This window comes from Zootoca vivipara, chromosome 13 (genome assembly GCF_963506605.1).
Source record: "Zootoca vivipara chromosome 13, rZooViv1.1, whole genome shotgun sequence".
Lineage (NCBI taxonomy): Eukaryota > Metazoa > Chordata > Lepidosauria > Squamata > Lacertidae > Zootoca > Zootoca vivipara.
This window is the reverse complement of record NC_083288.1, coordinates 30,127,732-30,147,859: the sequence shown is the minus strand read 5'-3', so window position 1 is coordinate 30,147,859 and position 20,128 is coordinate 30,127,732. Positions and strand designations below refer to the sequence as shown.

Genomic DNA, 20,128 nt, shown 5'->3' with positions numbered 1-20,128 from the left:
AGAGAGCTTGAAAAATCAGTTTGGATATAAAACTGCTAGACAATATTCTGGAAAGTGCTTGTGCAGCAGCTAAATGAAATACTTCATTTACCCACACTGAAACCCAACTGCTTTCAAAGGAGCAAGGTAAATTTTATTTTATTTTTAAACTGTGAATCTAACACTACCCATGATGGGGGGGGGGAGGAAACAACTATGACTATTTTTTCTTTCTTCTCATCAATCCCTTTCTCTCAGCCTACAACCCTCTCTGACTGTTACTCTTACACTACATTTCTCCGTTAGAAATTTTTCTCGCAGTGAAGTCAATGAATTGAAAGTATAATAAAAAACAGCATCTTGCATTAACTGGGACATTATCATATCTGTGGAAAACACCAGGATTAGAATTCGAAGATGTGGAAGTAACACCACAAGTACACCTGACCAAGAAACATGACAAACAGAAGAAGAAAAAAGAAAGGTAAGAAGTCACCTCACATTACATTCAGTCCTCCAGCTGTATACTGCTCACAGGAGTAGACACTCTGGTAATGAATTATTTTGGGGACTTAGTTGACTGAAGAAATATTATTGGATCAGTTTATTTCTGTTGTATTTGGGGGACACAAATCCAGATCAGGTTACAATTGCAACCCAGTCAACCAGGGTTGATCCAAAACATTTTGATGGCTGAGGTGAAAGCTGAGTTGTCCCCACCCTATTAACCACTTAAAGACTGCGGATGGGACAGCTTCTTTCAACAAACATGAAAGTGGAAAGGGAAAATGAAAGGACAGTAGTACTCTCGTGACAATACCAAGGGAACAAAGAGCCCATAATAACATTTGCCTATCTGGTATATGTGACTGCTAGATTAAAGGAATCTTGGTTAAAATAAACCATGAATCAAACATTTGTATATTAATAGTGATTTCCTTCTTATTTTCACAGCAAGCATCTGAACGCATCCTGTGAGCATAATGCACAATCTTACCTCCATGCCTGCATTTCTCCTGCTAGGATTCTCGGACATTCGAGAACTGCAGATCTTACACTTCTTTGTGTTTCTAGCCTTGTACTTGATGGCAATAATAGGAAATCTTCTCATTATCATTGCATTTGTCCTTGATCACCACCTTCACACACCCATGTACTTCTTTCTGATGAATTTAGCCATGATGGACATTGGAACAATTTCAGTTGTCGTACCCAAATCAATGGCTATTTCCCTCCTAAACAGCAGGTCAATTTCTTACTCTGGGTGTGTTGCTCAAGTTTTCTTTTATTTCTTATTTGGAACGTCAGATTTTTTTCTCCTAACAATAATGGCACATGACCGCAATGTTGCTATTTGCAACCCACTCCACTATGAGACAATTATGCACAAAGGAGCCTGTAATCAGATGGTAGCCATTCTGTGGATTGCGAGCCTTCTTTTTGCCATGTTACATACAGGTAGCATCTTTGCAAACACTTTCTGTTCTAATGCTGTCAATCAGTTCTTTTGTGAAGTCCCAACATTACTGAAGCTCTCCTGCTCTGATTACTACTTAGTTGAAGTTGGATTCCTGGTACTAAGCTGGAGTATGGGACTAGGTTGTTTCATTTTCATCATCATAACATACATTCAGATTTTTTCTACAGTGCTCAAAATCCCTTCAGTTCATGGTCAGAAAAAAGCCCTCTCCACTTGCCTTCCCCACCTCACTGTTGTCTCTGTGGTTCTGTTCAGTGGAGTCTTTGCCTATGCAAGGCCTCCCAGTGATGCTTCTTCTTATACAGATATCTCTTTTGCTGTGATATATACCATCATTCCTCCCACATTGAATCCATTCATCTACAGTATGAGAAACAAGGAAATCAAGGCTGCTTTGTGGAAACTCTTAGATCTTGGACATTCATTTAAAACGTTTTCCAGAGTTATTATTTAAAAGTAAGTTTGCATGCTTTTATGTATGTGGATGTACTTTTTAACATAGTGCTATACACAGTTCACTTTTCAGCAAACATTTTTATAAATGAATTTCTCTCTGTTCTCCTTCAGTGTCGTTTGTTGCTTTCCTGTGCATCTTGAGTACTTTGACTACATAAAACCTAAAATTATTCAATCCCAATTTCTAATGCAGAAATAGAATCTTTTTCCTTATTTCCCCCCCCCCTTTTTAAGAACAATAATATTTCAATGATTTATTGATTAGCATCATTTCTGTACCGCTGAAAATGATCCTGGTAAAGCTTTCCCCATAGTGCCTTATTCCAGCATTGTGAAGTCTCATAGCTCACCTGCAAATTCCAGCCATGCACACTTCCCACAATATTAATGTGGAGGACGGTTGCATGAATTACCGCTGCTCTTTAAATTCATTGTAGCAGATCTTTCAACTAGGCTGTTAAACTGAGAATGGTGAAGGTATAATGAGCAGGAGAAGAAGGAATGAATTTTGCAAGCAAACCTGACATGTAAATGGTGCCAGACACATCTTCTCAGAGGGAATTCATGAGAAACATATGATCATGGAAAAGAAGAGGAATAACATGTTGACTAGAACGATTCCTTATCACTTGGCTTTCATTCCAAGGTTACAGGTATGCATAGAAATAAAATGACCCTAAACAAAAACAAGTGTATTGCTATTCATACAATGCTGTTCCCACCATTTTTGGAAGGGGCATATTTGCGAGTCAAGGCCCTGCCTCCTGCTTCCTGATGAAATAAGACATGTGGACACCAGTAATTTTGGTTAATGGGCTAAAAATGGCCACAACTTTATTGGTTACAGAATGTGAGTGGTATTGGCATTGGCATAGGCACTGGATCCGAACCAACTATATCTGACTCCTGCCTGCCATGCAGGGAGTCTCACAAGGGTTAACCACCTATAGGGGGAGCTTGATGCACATGAATGGAAGCTCCCCTTAGAGTCATCAGATGGTTGTGCTATGGCCCTAGCCACCACCTGGGTTTCAGACACGAAACACAACCACCGGATTCCTTTTACGGAATACCCTTCAAGGGGAGGGGTAGGTGATGGCCACAACCTCCCCTCCAACACACAATGCATTTTCCAATGCCTAACTGCCAAATCTTATAAAGTTGTGATGATTTGCTATGAGGTAGGAGAAAAACTAATCTGCCAAGTGGAAAAAAAATCCTACCAGGCCCCTTCAGCGACCAACTGAGGTCCATAGCAAGGTCAGGTGATGAATGCATGAAAATAGAGGGAGGGAGGGAGGAAGGGAGATCTGTGTGTGCAGGAAGCAAACGGGCTGAGCGCCGGTCCCGTGGCCGCTTAAATGTGGCAAACCACGCCCCCTCCAGCCAGCCTGATTGGCTGGCTGAAGGCGTGATGCAGGACCGAGATCCATAGCTGCCAAGTTATCCCTTTTTTAAAGGGATTTTCCCTTATGCTGAATAGGCTTCCTCGCGAGAAAAGGGAAAACTTGGCAGCTATGCCGAGATCCCTATGATGCAGGGGGCCTAACCGCGCCTCCCCCCTGTGAACTGCGGGAAAGTGAGTCCCACTCATAACCCCTCCCTTCAGCGAAGAGGAGAGGCTTTGCCACACCCCTCCTCCCCTGGAAGAAGAGGAGAGGTTCTATCTGCCTAGGGGAGAATGTTATGGCCTGATGGGCGATTTTGTCCAATGGGGCAAGGTGGTGACAGGCTATTTAAGCTTGCTCTGCCCTGCACTATTACCTCTTCTTTATTCAGCACTCATCCTCCTGCCCTTTTGCAGTGTGGGCTGACAGGCTAGTCGTCTGCTTTCCAGAGGCTGAGATGGTGATGGACTATTCTTCATTGGAGGCGAGGTTGGATGGCTCCCTGTCAGGGATTTGTAAGAAGTTGGGCAAAGTTGCACAGTTGGGCCTTTGTGTGGGGGCATCGGATTGTAAAAAAAAAAAAAAAAAGGTTGAACCCCATGGTTGGAAGCTTCATAATGAGGATGAAGATTATTTTACTGAACTTTTCTCAGTGAGGTCAGGAAAAGCTGTGTGTAGTGGACAGTCCTTTGATCACCCTCCTGGGTACCCTCCAGGAGCCAATCACAGCTACGTGAAGTGTCAGACAATCAGGAGGGAGTGGAAAGGTAAAGAGTAAAACCAGGCTTGGATGGGAGATTAGCTGGCCAGCTAGGGGTTTGCTAGGCAGGGTAAACCAGATTATTTCATAAAACAATTATAACATATTATATCATAAAAGGGGGGTGAATGTGTTTTACTACATGGTAGGACAAAGAGACATTCTAGGATAAATCAGTTTATTTAGGAACACTATTAAAGTCATAAGTAAAGTTCTTACACTGATCAAGCTTGTACTTTACCAAAATGATCATTAAGTTGTAACTGTCATTGGGTGTGTATAAATAAAATACCAGTTTTGTTTAAAACATGTCTTGAATTTAATTTATTCCCACTTTAAGGGATAAGTGGTCACAGATCCTGAGTGAATGCCTGGAATCGCATGGGCTCCTGCCACCGCTCAGCAGAGATAGAGAGGGAGGCACCCAACTTTTATAACAATAAGTTTTATCTGTATGGTGGGTAATTTACTAGGCAATCCAATAAACTTTTTTTAAAAAAAGACATGGAAAGAAAGAAGACAGTCATCTGACATCTTCCTAAGTACTGTTGTGGAACCCATGTATGGATTGATTCGTAGATATGCAGATAACTCCACATATTCATGTTCCAATGTGCACATAGGTCTGCAAGGGGCAAAATGGAAAAATTTTCTGTAAACGCAGTGCGATCTGGAATCCTCTGCAAGACAGTGAACATATATTAGTTGCTTATGTTTGTGACAGAGACAGAGAAAACAATAATTGGGGAGTTCTGGTTCTGATAAACTGTTCTGGACTCATGGGAGCAATTTGCCACGCCAAAGCACATATCCAATTAAGTTCCTTCTAACTCACACATCTTTTAAAAACCGGTTTATAAATACATCTGTTATACAATATTCTGGCATGTGCCAGAAGAAGAAGAAATCATCTCAGATGTCTCAATGAATGTCTGACCAGTCATGGCCTATAGTAGTGAAATGAAAAACTTCACTTAGCCAAGCTGAAACTGTTTTAAAAGGAATAGGTAAGTGGTTGGGCTTTTTTTTTAAGCTGTGAACTTAACGGTACCTGTGGTGAGAAAACTGTAACTCCTTATTTCTTCTCATCATTATTCATCACCACACCTATATATTTCTGCATGTTACTCTTACACTCCATGCTTTTTTTGGGGGGGGCGGGGGTACGCATACCCCTAAACATTTTGCGAATCTAAGTTTGGCCTCCTTGAGGGGCAGTATTTCAATATGAGCAGGAAAATGAGAGTACCCAAACATTTTTTTTTAAGAAAAATGCACTGCTTACACTGCATTTTGACCTAAACGATTTCTCAGACATTGAGGTTAATAAATTGAAAAGGGGAAAAAAACAAAGCATGTTACATTAACCGGCATTTCTATATCTGTGGAACGTATCAGAATCAGACTCGGAAGATAAGGTGGTAACACTAAAGTATCTTTGTACATTTAAACTGGAAACATGACAAATCTAAGAATACTGCAAATTGTTATTCCACCTACCCACCCAGGGAAGAAGTGGTCTCAGATTAACTTCAGTCTCCCAACAGTATATTGCTCACAGGGCATAGGCAGATTTGTGGAAATTAGCTGGCTGGAGAAATGTTTGCACCAGTTGTTGTTTTTTTAATCCAGATTAAACTAGGACTTCCACCCAGTCAAAATATATTGTGTACATTGTGTGTCTTTAGTCTGTCCACCTTATCTGGCACCCTGCATAATTGGGGTCAGCAACAGATTGTTGAGCTCCTATGTACATATAAATGTAACTCCCCTTTCTGGTGCTTCACCGAATACATAGATGCCAGGGGAAGAATTTTAGGGAGCATAGACTCACCACACCTTGCCCACATTTGCAAGAGGTGTAGGGAGCACAAGTGGACAGGGATTATCTGATGAGAAAACAGAGGGGACAAAGAGCTCATCACAAGATTGCTGACTATGCAAAGGAATATTTGGTGGATTTGTGTGGAGCCAGTGTGGTGTAGTGGTTAAGAGCTGTAGACTCGTAATCGGTAGCGATCTCGGCGCCTCGGCACCAGGGCGCCTGACCTGCTTGAGACGGCCCTGGTCACACTTCTTTGAAGTCTCTCAGCCCCACTCACCTCACAGAGTGTTTGTTGCTCCTCTTCTTCTTCTTCTTCTTCTTCTTCTTCTTCTTCTTCTTCTTCTTCTTCTTCTTCTTCTTCTTCTTCTTCTTCTTCTTGATTTCTAGATCAAAGGAGCTCAGTTGAAATTAAATTGATGAATCAATAATTGTACACTAATGCTCATTTTCTCTTACTTGTACAGGTAACATGTGGATAAGTGCGGTGACCATAATGCACAATCTTACCTCCATGCCTGCATTTCTGCTGCTGGGATTCTCAGATATTCGAGAACTACAGATCTTGCACTTATTTGTGTTCCTAACCTTGTACTTGATGGCAATAATAGGGAATCTTCTAATTGTCATTGTGATTGTCTTTGATCACCACCTTCACACCCCTATGTATCTCTTTCTAATGAATTTGGCCATCATGGATCTTGGAACAGTTTCAGTGATGGTGCCCAAGTCAATGGCTATTTCCCTTTACAACAACAGGTTAATTTCTTATTTTGGATGTGTTGCTCAGGTTTTCTTTTTACATTTCTTTGGAATATCAGATTTTGCTCTCCTAACTATAATGGCACATGACCGTTATGTTGCTATTTGCAGACCACTGCAATATGAGACAATTATGCACAAAGGAGCGTGTATAAGGATGGTAGCCATTGGGTGGATCACAGGCTTTCTTGCTGCCGTGGTACATACTGGGAGCACCTTTGGCAATACCTTCTGTGCTAATTCTGTCAATCAGTTCTTCTGTGAAATCTCAAAATTACTGAAGATCTCTTGCTCTGACTTTTACTTAGTTGAAGTTCGAGTTCTTGTGATAGCCTTTATTATATCAGTAGGATGCTTTGTTTTCATCATCATAACATACATGCAGATCTTTTCTACAGTGCTCAGAATACCTTCTTTAGATGGTCAGAAAAAAGCCCTCTCCACTTGCATTCCCCACCTCACTGTTGTCTCTTTGCTTATGTTCACTGGTGCCTTTGCCTACGCGAGGCCTCCCACTGATTCTTCTTCTGATCTAGATATAGTTTTTGCTGTGATTTATACCATAATTCCTCCCACATTAAATCCATTTATTTACAGTATGAGAAACAAAGAAATTAAGACTGCTTTGTGGAAACTGTTCTATAAAAATTGTGTTGTATACTCTTCTATATGTTAAAGTTTGGCAATGCCATTTTTAACCCAGCAACATAACTTTTTGTAGACCATCTGCTTTCCATACAGGAGGTTCCTGCCTTTACCCTTGGCATCTCCTGGCTGGGGGAGAATGATTCCATGTCTGAAGTCATAGAGGGTTACTGCCAGTCAGTGCTGACAATACTGAACTAAATGGATCCAGTGAAATAAGTGTGACCCAGCTTGTTCTGTTCCTGAATTTGGGATACAAATCATTCCATAATTCCTCAACCTTATTTTGCATATCATTCATCGTGATCATGCATTGATTTCACCATCTTTTCAAGGCAGTGTATTTCACTTACAAACGATACATTTATACAACAATGTATGTAACCATATTAACAAATATTCGATGTAAACATTTGCTTAGAAAAAGAAAGTTGAAGAACATAAAATGTATCATTTTCCCCAAATGTTCTGAACAGAACATGACATTGTGGGGCATTTTGTACTTGATCATTCTACAAAATTATAAAACTTGTGCGGAGCAAATTTTCACACATCACAGCGCAGGACTGGGAGGAGATTAATCTTGCACTACTTTGAAATTGGGATGGCATGTGGCAATGTGATAAAATTTATACATTCAGAAATTACTAAGCATAATCTTATATCATTATAGGCTATTATGACAGAGATATGCATAACATTTACAACCAACCAGAACATTAACACAACAAATCTTTAGCATCTCCACTCTTTTCATTTATACATTTAAATTTATACATTTATAGCCATTCCACATGTACTATAGTCCAGGGGTCAGCAAACCTTTTCAGCAGGTTGTGGTGGGGCCGGACTATATTTTGGGAAAAAATATGAACGAATTCCTATGCCCCACAAATAACCCAGAGATGCATTTTAAAGAAAAGCACACATTCCACTCATGTAAAAACACCAGGCAGGCCCCACAAATAACCCAGAAATGCATTTTAAATAAAAGGACACAATCTACTCATGTAAAAACACGCTGATTCCTGGACTATCCACAGGCCAGATTTAGAAGGCGATTTGGCCGGATCCAGCCCCTGGGGCTTAGTTTGCCTACCCATGGACTATACTGTGAAGGCTTGAGATCAGTTTAGTTGTAGGCTTGCTATACCCCTTTTATGCCCATCTGACTGTTTTTGTCTGTGGAACTGGCAATGTTACAGGTGCCACATAATTTAGGACTTAAAAAAAGAGAGCTCAATTGTTTTAAACTGTTTTTATTAATATTTATATATTTCTTGTTAGCCATGTGGAGGCTTTATTACAATCAAGTGGTATATAAACTTTGTTAAATGAAACCAATAAACAGAGGTTATTCCCACAGCAACCGTGTCAGATAGGACAGTCTGGGAGACAATGACTATCCCAAAGACACACAGTATGTTTTATGACTGATTTTAACCATGGTCTCTCAGGACCTACTCCACTTAATATTTCCCCCACATTCTGGAAAAATGATTTAGAAGGGAGTAAACTGGGGGATGGAAACAATCTTTTCTGATAGGTCTGGAAATGTACTGCAGATAGAGGCATGTGACCCTTTAAAACATGAGGGCAAACAAACAAACAAACAAACAAACAAACAAACAAACAAACAATAAAAATGGAATGGTAGTTAGAATTCTCTTCAGTTAGAATTATTGCAGCCAGGTTCTGCACTAAAGGAGTCATATTGAAGGGCAGCCCCATGTACAGTGGGCGCTCGGGTTGCGAAAGTGATCTGTGCAGAAGGCACGCTCACACCCACAGTGTTCACAACCCACGTCTGCGCACGCGTGGGTCATGATTCGGCGCTTCTGCGCATGTGCAAAGCATGATTTAGCACTTCTGTGCATGTGTGCACACCGAAACCTGGAAATACTTCCAAGTTCAGCCGGGAGCGCAACCCGAAAAGACACAACCTGAAGCGGCTGTAACCCAAGGCACGACTGTATAATATAGGAATTCAGCCAGGATCTTACCAGGAAATGGATAGTTTGTGAGAGCCAGTGTGGTGTAGTGGTTAAGAGCTGTGGATTTGTAATCTGGGGAACCGGGTTCGTGTCTCCGCTCCTCCACATGCAGCTGCTGGGTGACCTTGGGCTAGTCACACTTCTTTGAAGTCTCTCAGCCCCACTCACCTCACAGAGTGTTTGTTGTGGGGGAGGAAGGGAAAGGAGAATGTTAGCCGCTTTGAGACTCCTTAGGGCAGGGATAAAGTGGGATATCAAATCCAAACTATTCTTCTGTCTCTATCTTGAAATGGCTGCAGTATTTGGATATAACTAAATAAATAGCCATAGAGTGATCATTTTTCATTTACTGAAGCACATGTTGTATCTGTTGTTGTTGTTGTTGTTGTTCATTTCTGCTACCAAAGTCGAAGCAGCAAAATTGCCTTGAGGATTCAGTTCAGCTCTGCTGCATTCTTGGGAGTAGGATCCCAAGATACCTATACAGAATTAACTAACACTTCCTCCCTTGCCTGCTGGCACTAACAAGCTGATGCTACATTTAGTGACTATTTCCTTTAAATATGCTATCTTTTAAAAGGGGGGAAATTACTCGGTTACATGTTTGGGCATGAGTGCCAAGGTAAGGTTGAAAGTGCTTGGCTGAGAAGGTGCATGAGATTTCGCATCTGAAGCATATCATCTGCTATGAATCTTACAATTGAAGGTATTTCAATTGCTTGCCAGCTTTTCCTAACTGGATTATAATTTCTAACTGGATTATAATTTTGTTCAATTAAATCCAGACTTGGTGATGCTATTAGTAGACCCATTGATTGCAGAGGGTCTGTTGCAAGTATATGCCTAGATGTGAGTCCAGCCCAAGCCCAATATGTTTGATCATAGTTGTATAATTGCGAAATCTGGTACACCACATTGAAAGGGAAATTATGACAAAAATGGAAGTGCACAAAGCAAGTGATGAAAGTTGATATAAGTATTTTATTATTCATGTGGCAGTAATAACAGCAAAACCAATACTGTGTGGTGAGTTCTTATGTACATGTACAGTATGTGCATATAGGCTTCTTCTTTGGATGTTCCATCAAATGCACAGATGTTAGAAGGATTGTGGGGATATAGCCTATACCCTCCAACATTCCTCACATGAAAATAGGGACATTCTATTCTACATCAGTATCATTCCTCCCTAACCCACATGCCCATTAGGCCAAGTCAAGTGACCGTAGGGTTGCCAGACTCAATAGAGGACAGGACTTCTGTGCCTTTAATTGCCCTGCTCTCTTTTGAGTCTGGAAACCTTAAAGAGAAACCAGCAGACCCTTTGTTTAATTTCCAAGCAAAGAGTCTGCTGGTTTCTCTTTAAGGTTTCCAAACTCAAAAGAGAGCAGGGCAATTAAAGGCACAGAAGTCCTGTCCTCTATTGAGTCTGGCAACCCTAAGTGACCACCTCAGGCAGCAAATGCTGGGGGTTGGGGAAGTGGCAGTGAGGTTGGGAGGTTAGGGCTGTGTGTACAAGGTGCCTTGCCCTCTATTAATTTATTGTATTCTTAGAAGCTGTTTAGGACCATGCCCTCAAAATATGACATACAAACAAGAGCAAGGCAAGATATGAAGGTAGAATAGCTACCGGTACATGAGCAAATATACAACATACTTTAAGAAGAAGTAAAACCCAATTATGATCTCAGTTAAAGGTAGCATTAAACACAACGGTCTTCACTGCTTGCATAAATGAGTGTACACACAGGACAAGGCACAAGTCAATAGAAAGGGAGGGTATGAGCTCATGGATATAATAAGCCAGAAAATTAACAGTGAAATATTTGAGTTTCCCACCCCTTATTTTTGCAGTCCCAAGCAGAAACCAGCCTACAAAACCTTTAGGGAGCCTCTGTTCATACTAAGTGTGCTGTCTTCAATTTACTGAGGTTACCCAACTTGTGCAGGCCTGCTGCAAAGTATCCCAAATTAAAAGCATGTGCATGTGTGCATAGTGATAACAGTCAGTTTATACGACCTCCAGTTCCAGTTCTTACCCAGTTGCTGCTGCAAGCCATTGCCAGACTCAGGAGCAGACTCTTAATATTGTATAGGTCACATGCAAGGACCTGCAGATCATTCTGTGTAAACAAAACTGCTCTGGAAGAAGCTCACAATGCAAGTTGCAAATCAGTGATTGGCGGGAGGAATTGGGACAATCCTGGATAAAACAAGAAGCCAAAATGGCTTCTGTAATTCCAGGAGTGTCCTGGGAAAATTGCGACACTTGAAGGCTATGCTAGCTTCCCCACATCATGCACACATTTGAAATATGTGCAAGAGGGTGGGGATGGGAATTTGTGGGCAGTGAATTTTCAGTGACAATACTGAGGAGGAAAGCATAGAATGTATGGCGGATTTGATTGTTTAAAGGAACTGTGTTTAAATTAAGCTGATTGATCAATATTGGTACGCAAACAATCCTATCTTCTTCCTTGTACAGTTACCGTAATGTGTGAAGACGTCCTGTGAATAAAATGTCCAATCTTACCTCCATGTCTACATTTCTGCTGTTGGGATTCTCAGACATCCGAGAACTACAGATCTTGCATTTTTTTGTTTTCCTGGTGTTGTACTTGATGGCAATAATGGGGAATTTTCTCATTATTGTAGTAGTTGTCTGCGATCACCACCTCCACACCCCCATGTACTTCTTTCTCATGAATTTGGCCATGATGGACCTTGGAACAATTTCTGTCATGGTACCCAAATCGATGGCCGTTTCCCTTTTAAACAGTAGGTTCATGTCTTATTCTGGATGCATTGCTCAAGTCTTTTTTTCATATTTTTTTGGAACATCAGATCTTGCCCTCCTAACTATAATGGCACATGACCGCTACGTTGCTATTTGCAACCCACTCCAATATGAGTTAATTATGAACAGAGGAGCCTGTATGCGGATGGTAGCCATTGTATGGATTATCAGCCTCCTTAATGCCACTTTACATGCTGGTTGCACCTTTGCAAACACCTTCTGTTCAAATGCTGTCAATCAATTCTTCTGTGAAATCCCAAGGTTACTGAAGCTTTCCTGCACAGACTTTTACTTAGTTGAAGTTGGGTTTCTTGTGCTAGGATGGAGTATAGGGCTCGGTTGTTTCATTTTCATCATCATAACATACGTTCAAATCTTTTCTACAGTGCGTAGAATCCCTTCTGTTCATGGTCAGAAAAAGGCCCTTTCTACTTGCCTTCCCCACCTCATGGTTGTCTCTGTGTTTATGTTCACTGGAGTATTTGCTTATGCAAAGCCCCCCACAGATGCTGCTTCTAATGTGGACATAGCTTTTGCTGTGGTCTATACCATCATTCCTCCCACACTGAATCCATTCATCTACAGTATGAGAAACAAAGAAATAAAAATTGCTATGTGGAAACTCTTAGATTATCGGCATTCTTCTAAAAATATATTTTGAGGTTTTTAAAAATGGGATTGTATATTCAATGTGAATCTTTGGGTATACAATTTTTAACCTAGCACTAGAACCTTGGGGTGGACATTTGCTTTGCATGTAGGAAGTTCCTGCTGTAGAAGTTTCCTGGCATCTTCAGGTAGAGGAATGAAAGATTCCATATCTGAAGCTATAAGGAGCCACTACCAATCAGTGTCAACAATACTGAGTTAAATGGAACAATGGGCTGATTCACTGTAAAGTAACTTCCTGTGATCCTCACTCTGCAATGCAAATAGTCTTACAATTTATTCACCTTATTCTTCATACTATTCATTGCCATTTATTCATCCTCTTCACCCATCTCCTCTCAAACAATGTTTTTTACTTGCTACTGATACAAGTAGAGTACAATTAGATATAACTGTATCAGCAAATACTATTTCCAATGCCTTTAGTGAGAAAATGAAAGTTCAAAAGGATAAAATGTATGTCCCCAAAATAAATATCAATTTTATTATATTTTTGCTTGCCACTCCAATCTCTGGGTGGTGTGAGATTCCAGGGGTTCCAGAAATTTACCCAAGGTTTGTGTTTCCTTTGGAATGAGGGACAACAGAGACTGTGGTGTCTTTATGATATATGCTTTATTTACACATAAATACAACTTGAGGCTACATTGGAGGGTTTCAAAGCATTAAGACTCCAAAAAGGTTGGGGGTGTCACTATCCGTCATACCACTTCAGTTATAAATACTGCAGACAGTTTCTGCGTTAACTGAGGCTTCTGAAGGGCAGCCCTATGTATAATGCAATACCACAATTCAACATGGATTGCTATGGAAATCTATCTCTATCTATAAATGGATACAGTATTTGAATATTGTGAAATAAATTAGCCATGGATTTCACCACATGTGTGATCATTTTTCATGCACTGAAGTACATGTTGTATCTGCTATTTCTTTGTGTCTGCTACAAAGTACTACCAACATGTACCTGAGGAGTGTGATCAGTTGTGCTTACTCTGGGGAGTAAGATCTCAAGACGGCAAAACAGGCTTAAAATAACTCTCCCTGCCATGACTGCTGGCAGTAATACCTGATGCAACCTTTAGTGACCATTATTCTCACATATGCAACCTTTTTAAAATGGGGAAAACAGCTACATATTCAGTGGTAAGTTTAGCAGAAAGATTGAAAGAAGATGCATGGGCTATCACATATGAACTGTATCTTACCTTAAAACAGCTGGAGGGGAAACCGAATCTCCCAATTAAAGGTATTTCAAATTGATGTAAGGGGTTCAGCAATTTCCTATTATTTTTATGTAATCTCTACGTGTTTGCCAATTTGTTTTGTCTTTTGGTCATCTATCAGTTTTCAAGGGGTCTAATCCATACATACTTGAAACAATGAAGCCATCATTGCACTGCTCTACTTTTTTAAAATGTCTAGTTTCTTTCTAACTGGATCATCATTTTGTGAGGCTGGGTCCAGACGGTGACATTTGGAATAGAACCATTGATTTCAGCAGGTCTCCTGCAAGTAGGACTAAATATGGATCCAACCCAGTATGTTTCATATTTGTGAATTCTGGTGCACCACATTTAATGAGAACTGTGGCTAAAAAGGCAGTGCATAAACCAGGTTATAAATGATGGCATGAATATTTTATCATTCCTGTAACAGCAACAACCAAAACGAAATCCCCTACGGTACCACATTGAAACCCAACTCTACCCCCCACTAAATGACTGAGGATAGGACAGAATCTTACTACACAATAGGGTGGTAGACTAGCTCTTAGGAGCTCCAGGGCAGATCACATAGCACAGAGCCAGCTCTGTGATCAGAGCAAGCAGCCCCAAGCATTGATTTTCACGATTACATATCTTTTGAAAACTGTTCATGAAAGAAGCCAATTGAAGTGGGGTTGTGGGAATAAAGGCTGCTTACTGAAAAGTCACCACCCAGCTGAAAAACAGCCCATTCATTTCCTTCACAACAAAAATGTGCTTAGGAGTTTCCACACCAGCATTGAAAGCATATGCACGGTGAGTTGTTTTTTTTTTAGACCTTAGCGCAGATAATCCAGGTTAAAGGAAGAAAAAGTATAGGCTGGAATTTTGATGATGACAAAATTGTGTGGATGATGTGAGAACTTTCTGAGCATGAGCAGCACCAAGTCCACAATAAACTGCCATGTGGAAGCACACCTTGTGATATGCTTCAAACAAGGGTGAGAGTAGTTGTTTTGTTCCTCCTCCTGCGCTACTGTTCCCTTACTCCTGTGTAGGTCTGAGCTAAAATGGTACAAATTTCTCCCCGCCCCCCGCCCCCATGAAAATTGCTGTAAAAATGATATAGTGTATCTGAGGATGGAAACTGGAGCCAGTGCATCCAAATCAGTTTGTCGGCAGGGTTGGAGAAAGGTGACATCTCTCTGCCTCATGGAGGCAGGTCATTTCCTATGCTGCACTCTGTTGCATAAGTTTTAGAAAGAAACCTAGGGTTGCCCAGTTGCACTGTTTTCCGTCTATCCCAATGGGGACAATGGGGGAGGTGGATTACTCCACCTTATTCTTAGAAAAGGCCTGCAAGGTAGGTTAGGCTTCATGGAGAATGCAGATCCCCTCCCCCTCTGCAGAATTGCTGTTGAACCAGTATTCTCCTTTAACCATTTTAGCCATGACCATTCATTATTTCATTAGGACTATTGAACTAAAGCAGTGGTTCTCAAACTTTCTTCTTTGGGCTCCCTTTTAAACTACATCTGTTCCACACCCCTACAATGAGTAACTTCTGTGCATATCTTCCATCCTTCTCCCTGACATCTGCATGTCCAACCCAAACACCAGAAGAGAAGCATGTAGTTTTGTGCATGTAGTCGCTGCACCTTAATCAAAACCCTTCATGATTGGGGCCAACAACTGTGTGGTGAGCTCTTACACACATATAAATGTGTGAACATAGGTTTCCCTGTCTGATGTTCCATTGAATGCATAACTGTAAGTGAAGGGTGTAGAGAGATAATCTCACACCATTCTGCACACATTTGAGAGATGTAGAGGCAGGACTGGCAGCAACAGCAGCAGATATGTTCTATGCCTATGACAATGTTTTATTCTCTTGTTAATTATGTTGTCTTAAAGGTGCATTTTATATTTGACATCATTTAGCAATGTTTCTTTTGAAATGTTTAAACTTTTTCGTTAACTTGGTTTGTGTTAAATACTGATATGTATTCTGTAGTTGACAATAATAATAATAATATAATAATAATAATAATAATAATAATAATAATAATAATAATAATATATGAATCTAGACAGATACTCTCAGGAAAATATCCATTGCTGGGATAGCTCAATTGGTAGACCTTGAGACTCTTAACCTCGGTCATGGGTTTGAGCTCCATGTTGGGTAAAATATACTTGTATTGCAGGGGGTTGGGGTCCCTTCCAACTCTGCAATTCTATTGTTCTATGGTTGTAAAACCGAGGGGGCAAAAGGGCCATCACAAAATTTGCCCATTAATCAATTAAGCAAAGAATACCACTAGATTTGATTGTTAGATAAAAGGCACTGTGCTTCAATCTATCCGGTAAGTCAATATTTGTACCCTAACAACTCTTATCTTCTTCCTTTTACAGGTAGCATGTTAATAAGGCCTATGAACAAAATGCACAATCTTACTTTTCTGCTGCTGGGATTCTCAGACATTCGAGAACTACAGATCTTACACTTCTTTGTATTCCTAGCATTATACATGATAGCAATCATAGGGAATCTCCTCATTGTTGCTGCAATTCTCCTTGATCACCACCTTCACACACCCATGTACTTCTTTCTACTGAATTTGGCTATGCTGGATGTTGGAACAATTTCCGTCATGGTACCCAAATCAATGGCTATTTCCCTCTCAGGCAGCAGGTATATTTCATATTTTGGATGCGTTGCTCAAGTTTTCTTTTTATATTTATTTGGAACATCAGATTTTGCTCTGCTAACTATCATGGCACATGATCGCTATGTTGCTATTTGCAACCCACTCCACTATGAGACCATTATGCACAAAGGAGCCTGCCTACAGATGGTAGCTATTGGGTGGGTTGTAGGCCTTTTTGCGGCCATATTGCATGCTGGCAGCACCTTTGCCAACACCTTCTGTTCTAATGATGTCAATCAGTTCTTCTGTGAAATCCCAAAATTACTGAAGATCTCCTGCTCTGACTTTTATTTAGTTGAGGTTTGGCTTCTTGTTCTAACCTTTAGTATAGGAACAGGATGTTTCATATTCATTATCATAACATACATGCAGATCTTTTCCGCAGTGCTCAGAATCCCTTCAGTTCAGGGTCAGAAAAAACTCCTCTCCACTTGCCTTCCCCACCTCACAGTTGTATCTGTGCTTATATTCACTGGGATCTTTGCTTATGCAAAGCCTCCAAATGATGCTTCTTCTGATCTGGATATTGCTTTTGCTGGAATATATACCATTATTCCTCCCACACTGAATCCATTCATCTACAGCATGAGAAACAAAGAAATCAAGACTGCATTGTGGAAACTCTTAGATTTGGGGCCTTCTAAAACTCTATTTAGAGTTCTATAAAACTGCAATTCTATACCCTTCAATGTGTGAATGTTTTAATATGCAATTGTTTTAACCCAGAATTATAACGTTTGATAAAATAAATCCTTTTAACTCAAAAGGCATGGGAAGGAACTGTTTACTGTCTCAAGCCCTAGAGAGCCACTGAAAGCCATTGTAGGCATTACAGAGCTAAATTGACAAATATTCTCATTCAGAATATTGGAGTTTCGGTGTGTTGATATTTGGCTCTGCCATTTTTTACCTTGCACTATAAGCTTTTGGTAGAACATCTGCTTTGCATGTTGATAATCCCTGACATGACATCTCCAGGGATGGATAATCTGCTTTGGATGCAGAAGGTTCTCAATTTAACCCTGGCATGTCCAGATAGAGGCAGGAATGATACCCTATCTGAAGACAGTTTACCGTGCTCCTAATTCTGTGATACATAATCCCTCCCCTGGGTTTCCCCACAAAATTCTCCATGTCATTCATTGTCATTCCACCCTATTTTTTAAAATTGTTTATTTCACTTACAACTGACATAAATACAGCCAACCTGCCATTTACAGATTTTCAATATGTGTGCAATTGCACAAAAGTGCATCACACTGAACCAAGAAGTGACCTAAAAATGTCACAGAAAGGGGTGGAACGAAGTGTTTCAAATACACATTATTTCACTTAAACATGCAGTGCCTTAGAATGTAACCCCCACTTAATAAGGGTTGCCTATACAGTATAGAAAAATCAAATGTAACAAATATTCATTCTAAAAAGAAAAAGTGTTGGAAAATGTGTCATTTTCCCATCAGAATTTTCAGTTTTACTGTAGACAGAATCAGACATTTTGATTGTGACCATTCTAAACTACAAAACTTACTTTTGATTAAAAAAATCTATGATGTTGCAACCTTCCTTCTCTTATTTTGATAATATTCATTGCTAGAAACATTTCCCTTGCCATATTCCATCTTCCCATCAGTCACCCTGGAGACTGCCTCTACCTCTGGAGTTCTTAGGATCTACCTCTGGCTCAGTCCATTGGGATTTCTTCCCACTAAATAGTGCCATTCCCCACTCTAAGAGATACTGCTGTCAAAAACCCTTGCAGTTACTTTCAGGCTAACATAATTAACAGGAAACTAAAATATTATCTTAAAGATTTCAAAATAAAATATTACCAAAGGAAATCAAATGCAAAATGCACATTTAAAACAGCACAATTAGGAAGATAATAAAATATTATCATAGACCATGCTCTCTGTATCCAGTATCCAGCAGCTAGTTGTAATTGCACACTCTAACCACATATGCAACAAAATAAAAAAAATTCCTTCCAGAAGCACCTTAGATACCAACTAAGTTTGCCATTGGTATGAGCTTTCGTGTGCATGCACACTTCTTAACAATGTGCATTCCCTGATGAACCAATTTATCATAGTTGATTCTTCCATGAAAGAATCCATCATGGAATGTGATATTCTGCCCCCACTTCCCGTTCACACACACTCTCACCTTTGCATTTCCCCCCCAGCACTTTTGATACAGGTAATCCTAATATCCAGTTTGCACATTATGGTCAAATACGCAAAGGTTATCAACTAACTAACTAACTAACTAAATCAATCAATCAATCACTCAATCAATCATACCATCACAGCAATGTACATTAGACTGAGAGACTGTGACTGGCCCAAAGCCACTCATTGAGTTTCATGGCTGAGTTTAACCTTCGTCTCTCGGTAGTCTACTTAATATCTCTACAACTTTTTACACATTTTGGAAAAAGGATGTAGAAGTGAATAAGCTGGGTGAAGGGGATAATCTTTCCCTATAGGTCTGGAAATGTATTGGGTTTCTTGTTAGCAGTCCTATGTAGCACTTTTAAGATTCACCCATTCAGTTTGCTACCCTGTACATACTTATCACAGCTACATTGCTCTTTGGTCACCCCTTCATGACCTTCTGCCAGCCTCACCAGGTCCAGTGAGCACCAACTGCCACTGTCAGAGCCTGTTATATTCAAAACCATATTACGTACGGGGTGAGGCCAGGTGGGAGGGGGAGGGGGTTGTCGTGAAGCTGAGCAAGAAAATGTCAAACCTGCAATATGGAAGAAAGCAAATGGATCAAAGAGAGGCAGGTCCTATCTGTAACTGGTTTCCACAGTAGATATAGCACATTTGATCAATGTGTTGTTTTTCCTTATCTTATTCAAAAGTATTTTAGCAACAAACCAAAAAACAACGACAACCTGGGTGCTGTATTAATTGGTCTCACTCTCATTTGCCTTTGACTCCATTAACCAACAATGTCTATGGCTGTGATTGGAGGACTAGTTGTGTGCCCAGCCACGGAGTACCTGTGCCCAGGGAGCCTAGCTGACTGGTGGTATGAATGAATAGACATGGCAACTGTAATGGGATTAAAAGGCCACAACTTTATCAATTTCAGATGTAGGTAAACCCTGGCATAGGCATTGGGCGTGTATCCCTCTCAGCCCCCGGTGGGGAACCGAGGCATGACAGGGTATGCATGGGAGGAAGGGTCCATAGCAAAACACTCCTCCTCCTCCTCCTCCTCCTCCTCCTCCTCCTCCTCCTCCTCCTCCTCCTCCTCCTCCTCCTCCTCCTCTATATACCACCCTATACCCAGAGATCTCAGGGCAGTTCAGAGATGGAGCAACCCAAATGTTGGGGGGAGCTTTATGGCCCACTGGCCAACCGCTTCTGGCTCTTTTAACAGGGTATCCTGTAGGTCCTGCTGCTGTGGGGGGGGGGGTGGATCACCACTCCACCCCCCAAGT

General features: G+C 40.6%; 4 protein-coding genes across 4 annotated transcripts; all 4 read left to right on the top strand.

Annotated features, from left to right (window-relative positions):
• The first annotated feature begins 962 nt into the window (after positions 1–962).
• On the top strand, positions 963–1,913 carry LOC118095409 (olfactory receptor 14A16-like). The gene has a single exon (XM_035136653.2). It carries the CDS (start codon positions 963–965, stop codon positions 1,911–1,913), a length of 951 nt encoding a protein of 316 aa, XP_034992544.2.
• A 4,468-nt stretch (positions 1,914–6,381) lies between these two features.
• Positions 6,382–9,458, top strand: LOC118094710 (olfactory receptor 14A16-like; the record flags this gene model as incomplete). Its single annotated transcript, XM_035135317.2, has 2 exons — positions 6,382–7,283; positions 9,437–9,458. Coding segments are annotated over exons 1-2 (924 nt in total), but the record flags the coding sequence as incomplete, so codon positions are not given.
• Positions 9,459–11,805: 2,347 nt separating this feature from the next.
• Positions 11,806–12,744, top strand: LOC118094711 (olfactory receptor 14A16-like). Its single transcript, XM_035135319.2, has one exon. It carries the CDS (start codon positions 11,806–11,808, stop codon positions 12,742–12,744), a length of 939 nt encoding a protein of 312 aa, XP_034991210.2.
• A 3,651-nt stretch (positions 12,745–16,395) lies between these two features.
• On the top strand, positions 16,396–17,337 carry LOC118079227 (olfactory receptor 14A16-like). Its single transcript, XM_060281190.1, has one exon. The coding sequence runs from the start codon at positions 16,396–16,398 to the stop codon at positions 17,335–17,337; it is 942 nt and encodes a 313-aa protein (XP_060137173.1).
• The last annotated feature ends 2,791 nt before the right edge of the window (positions 17,338–20,128 follow it).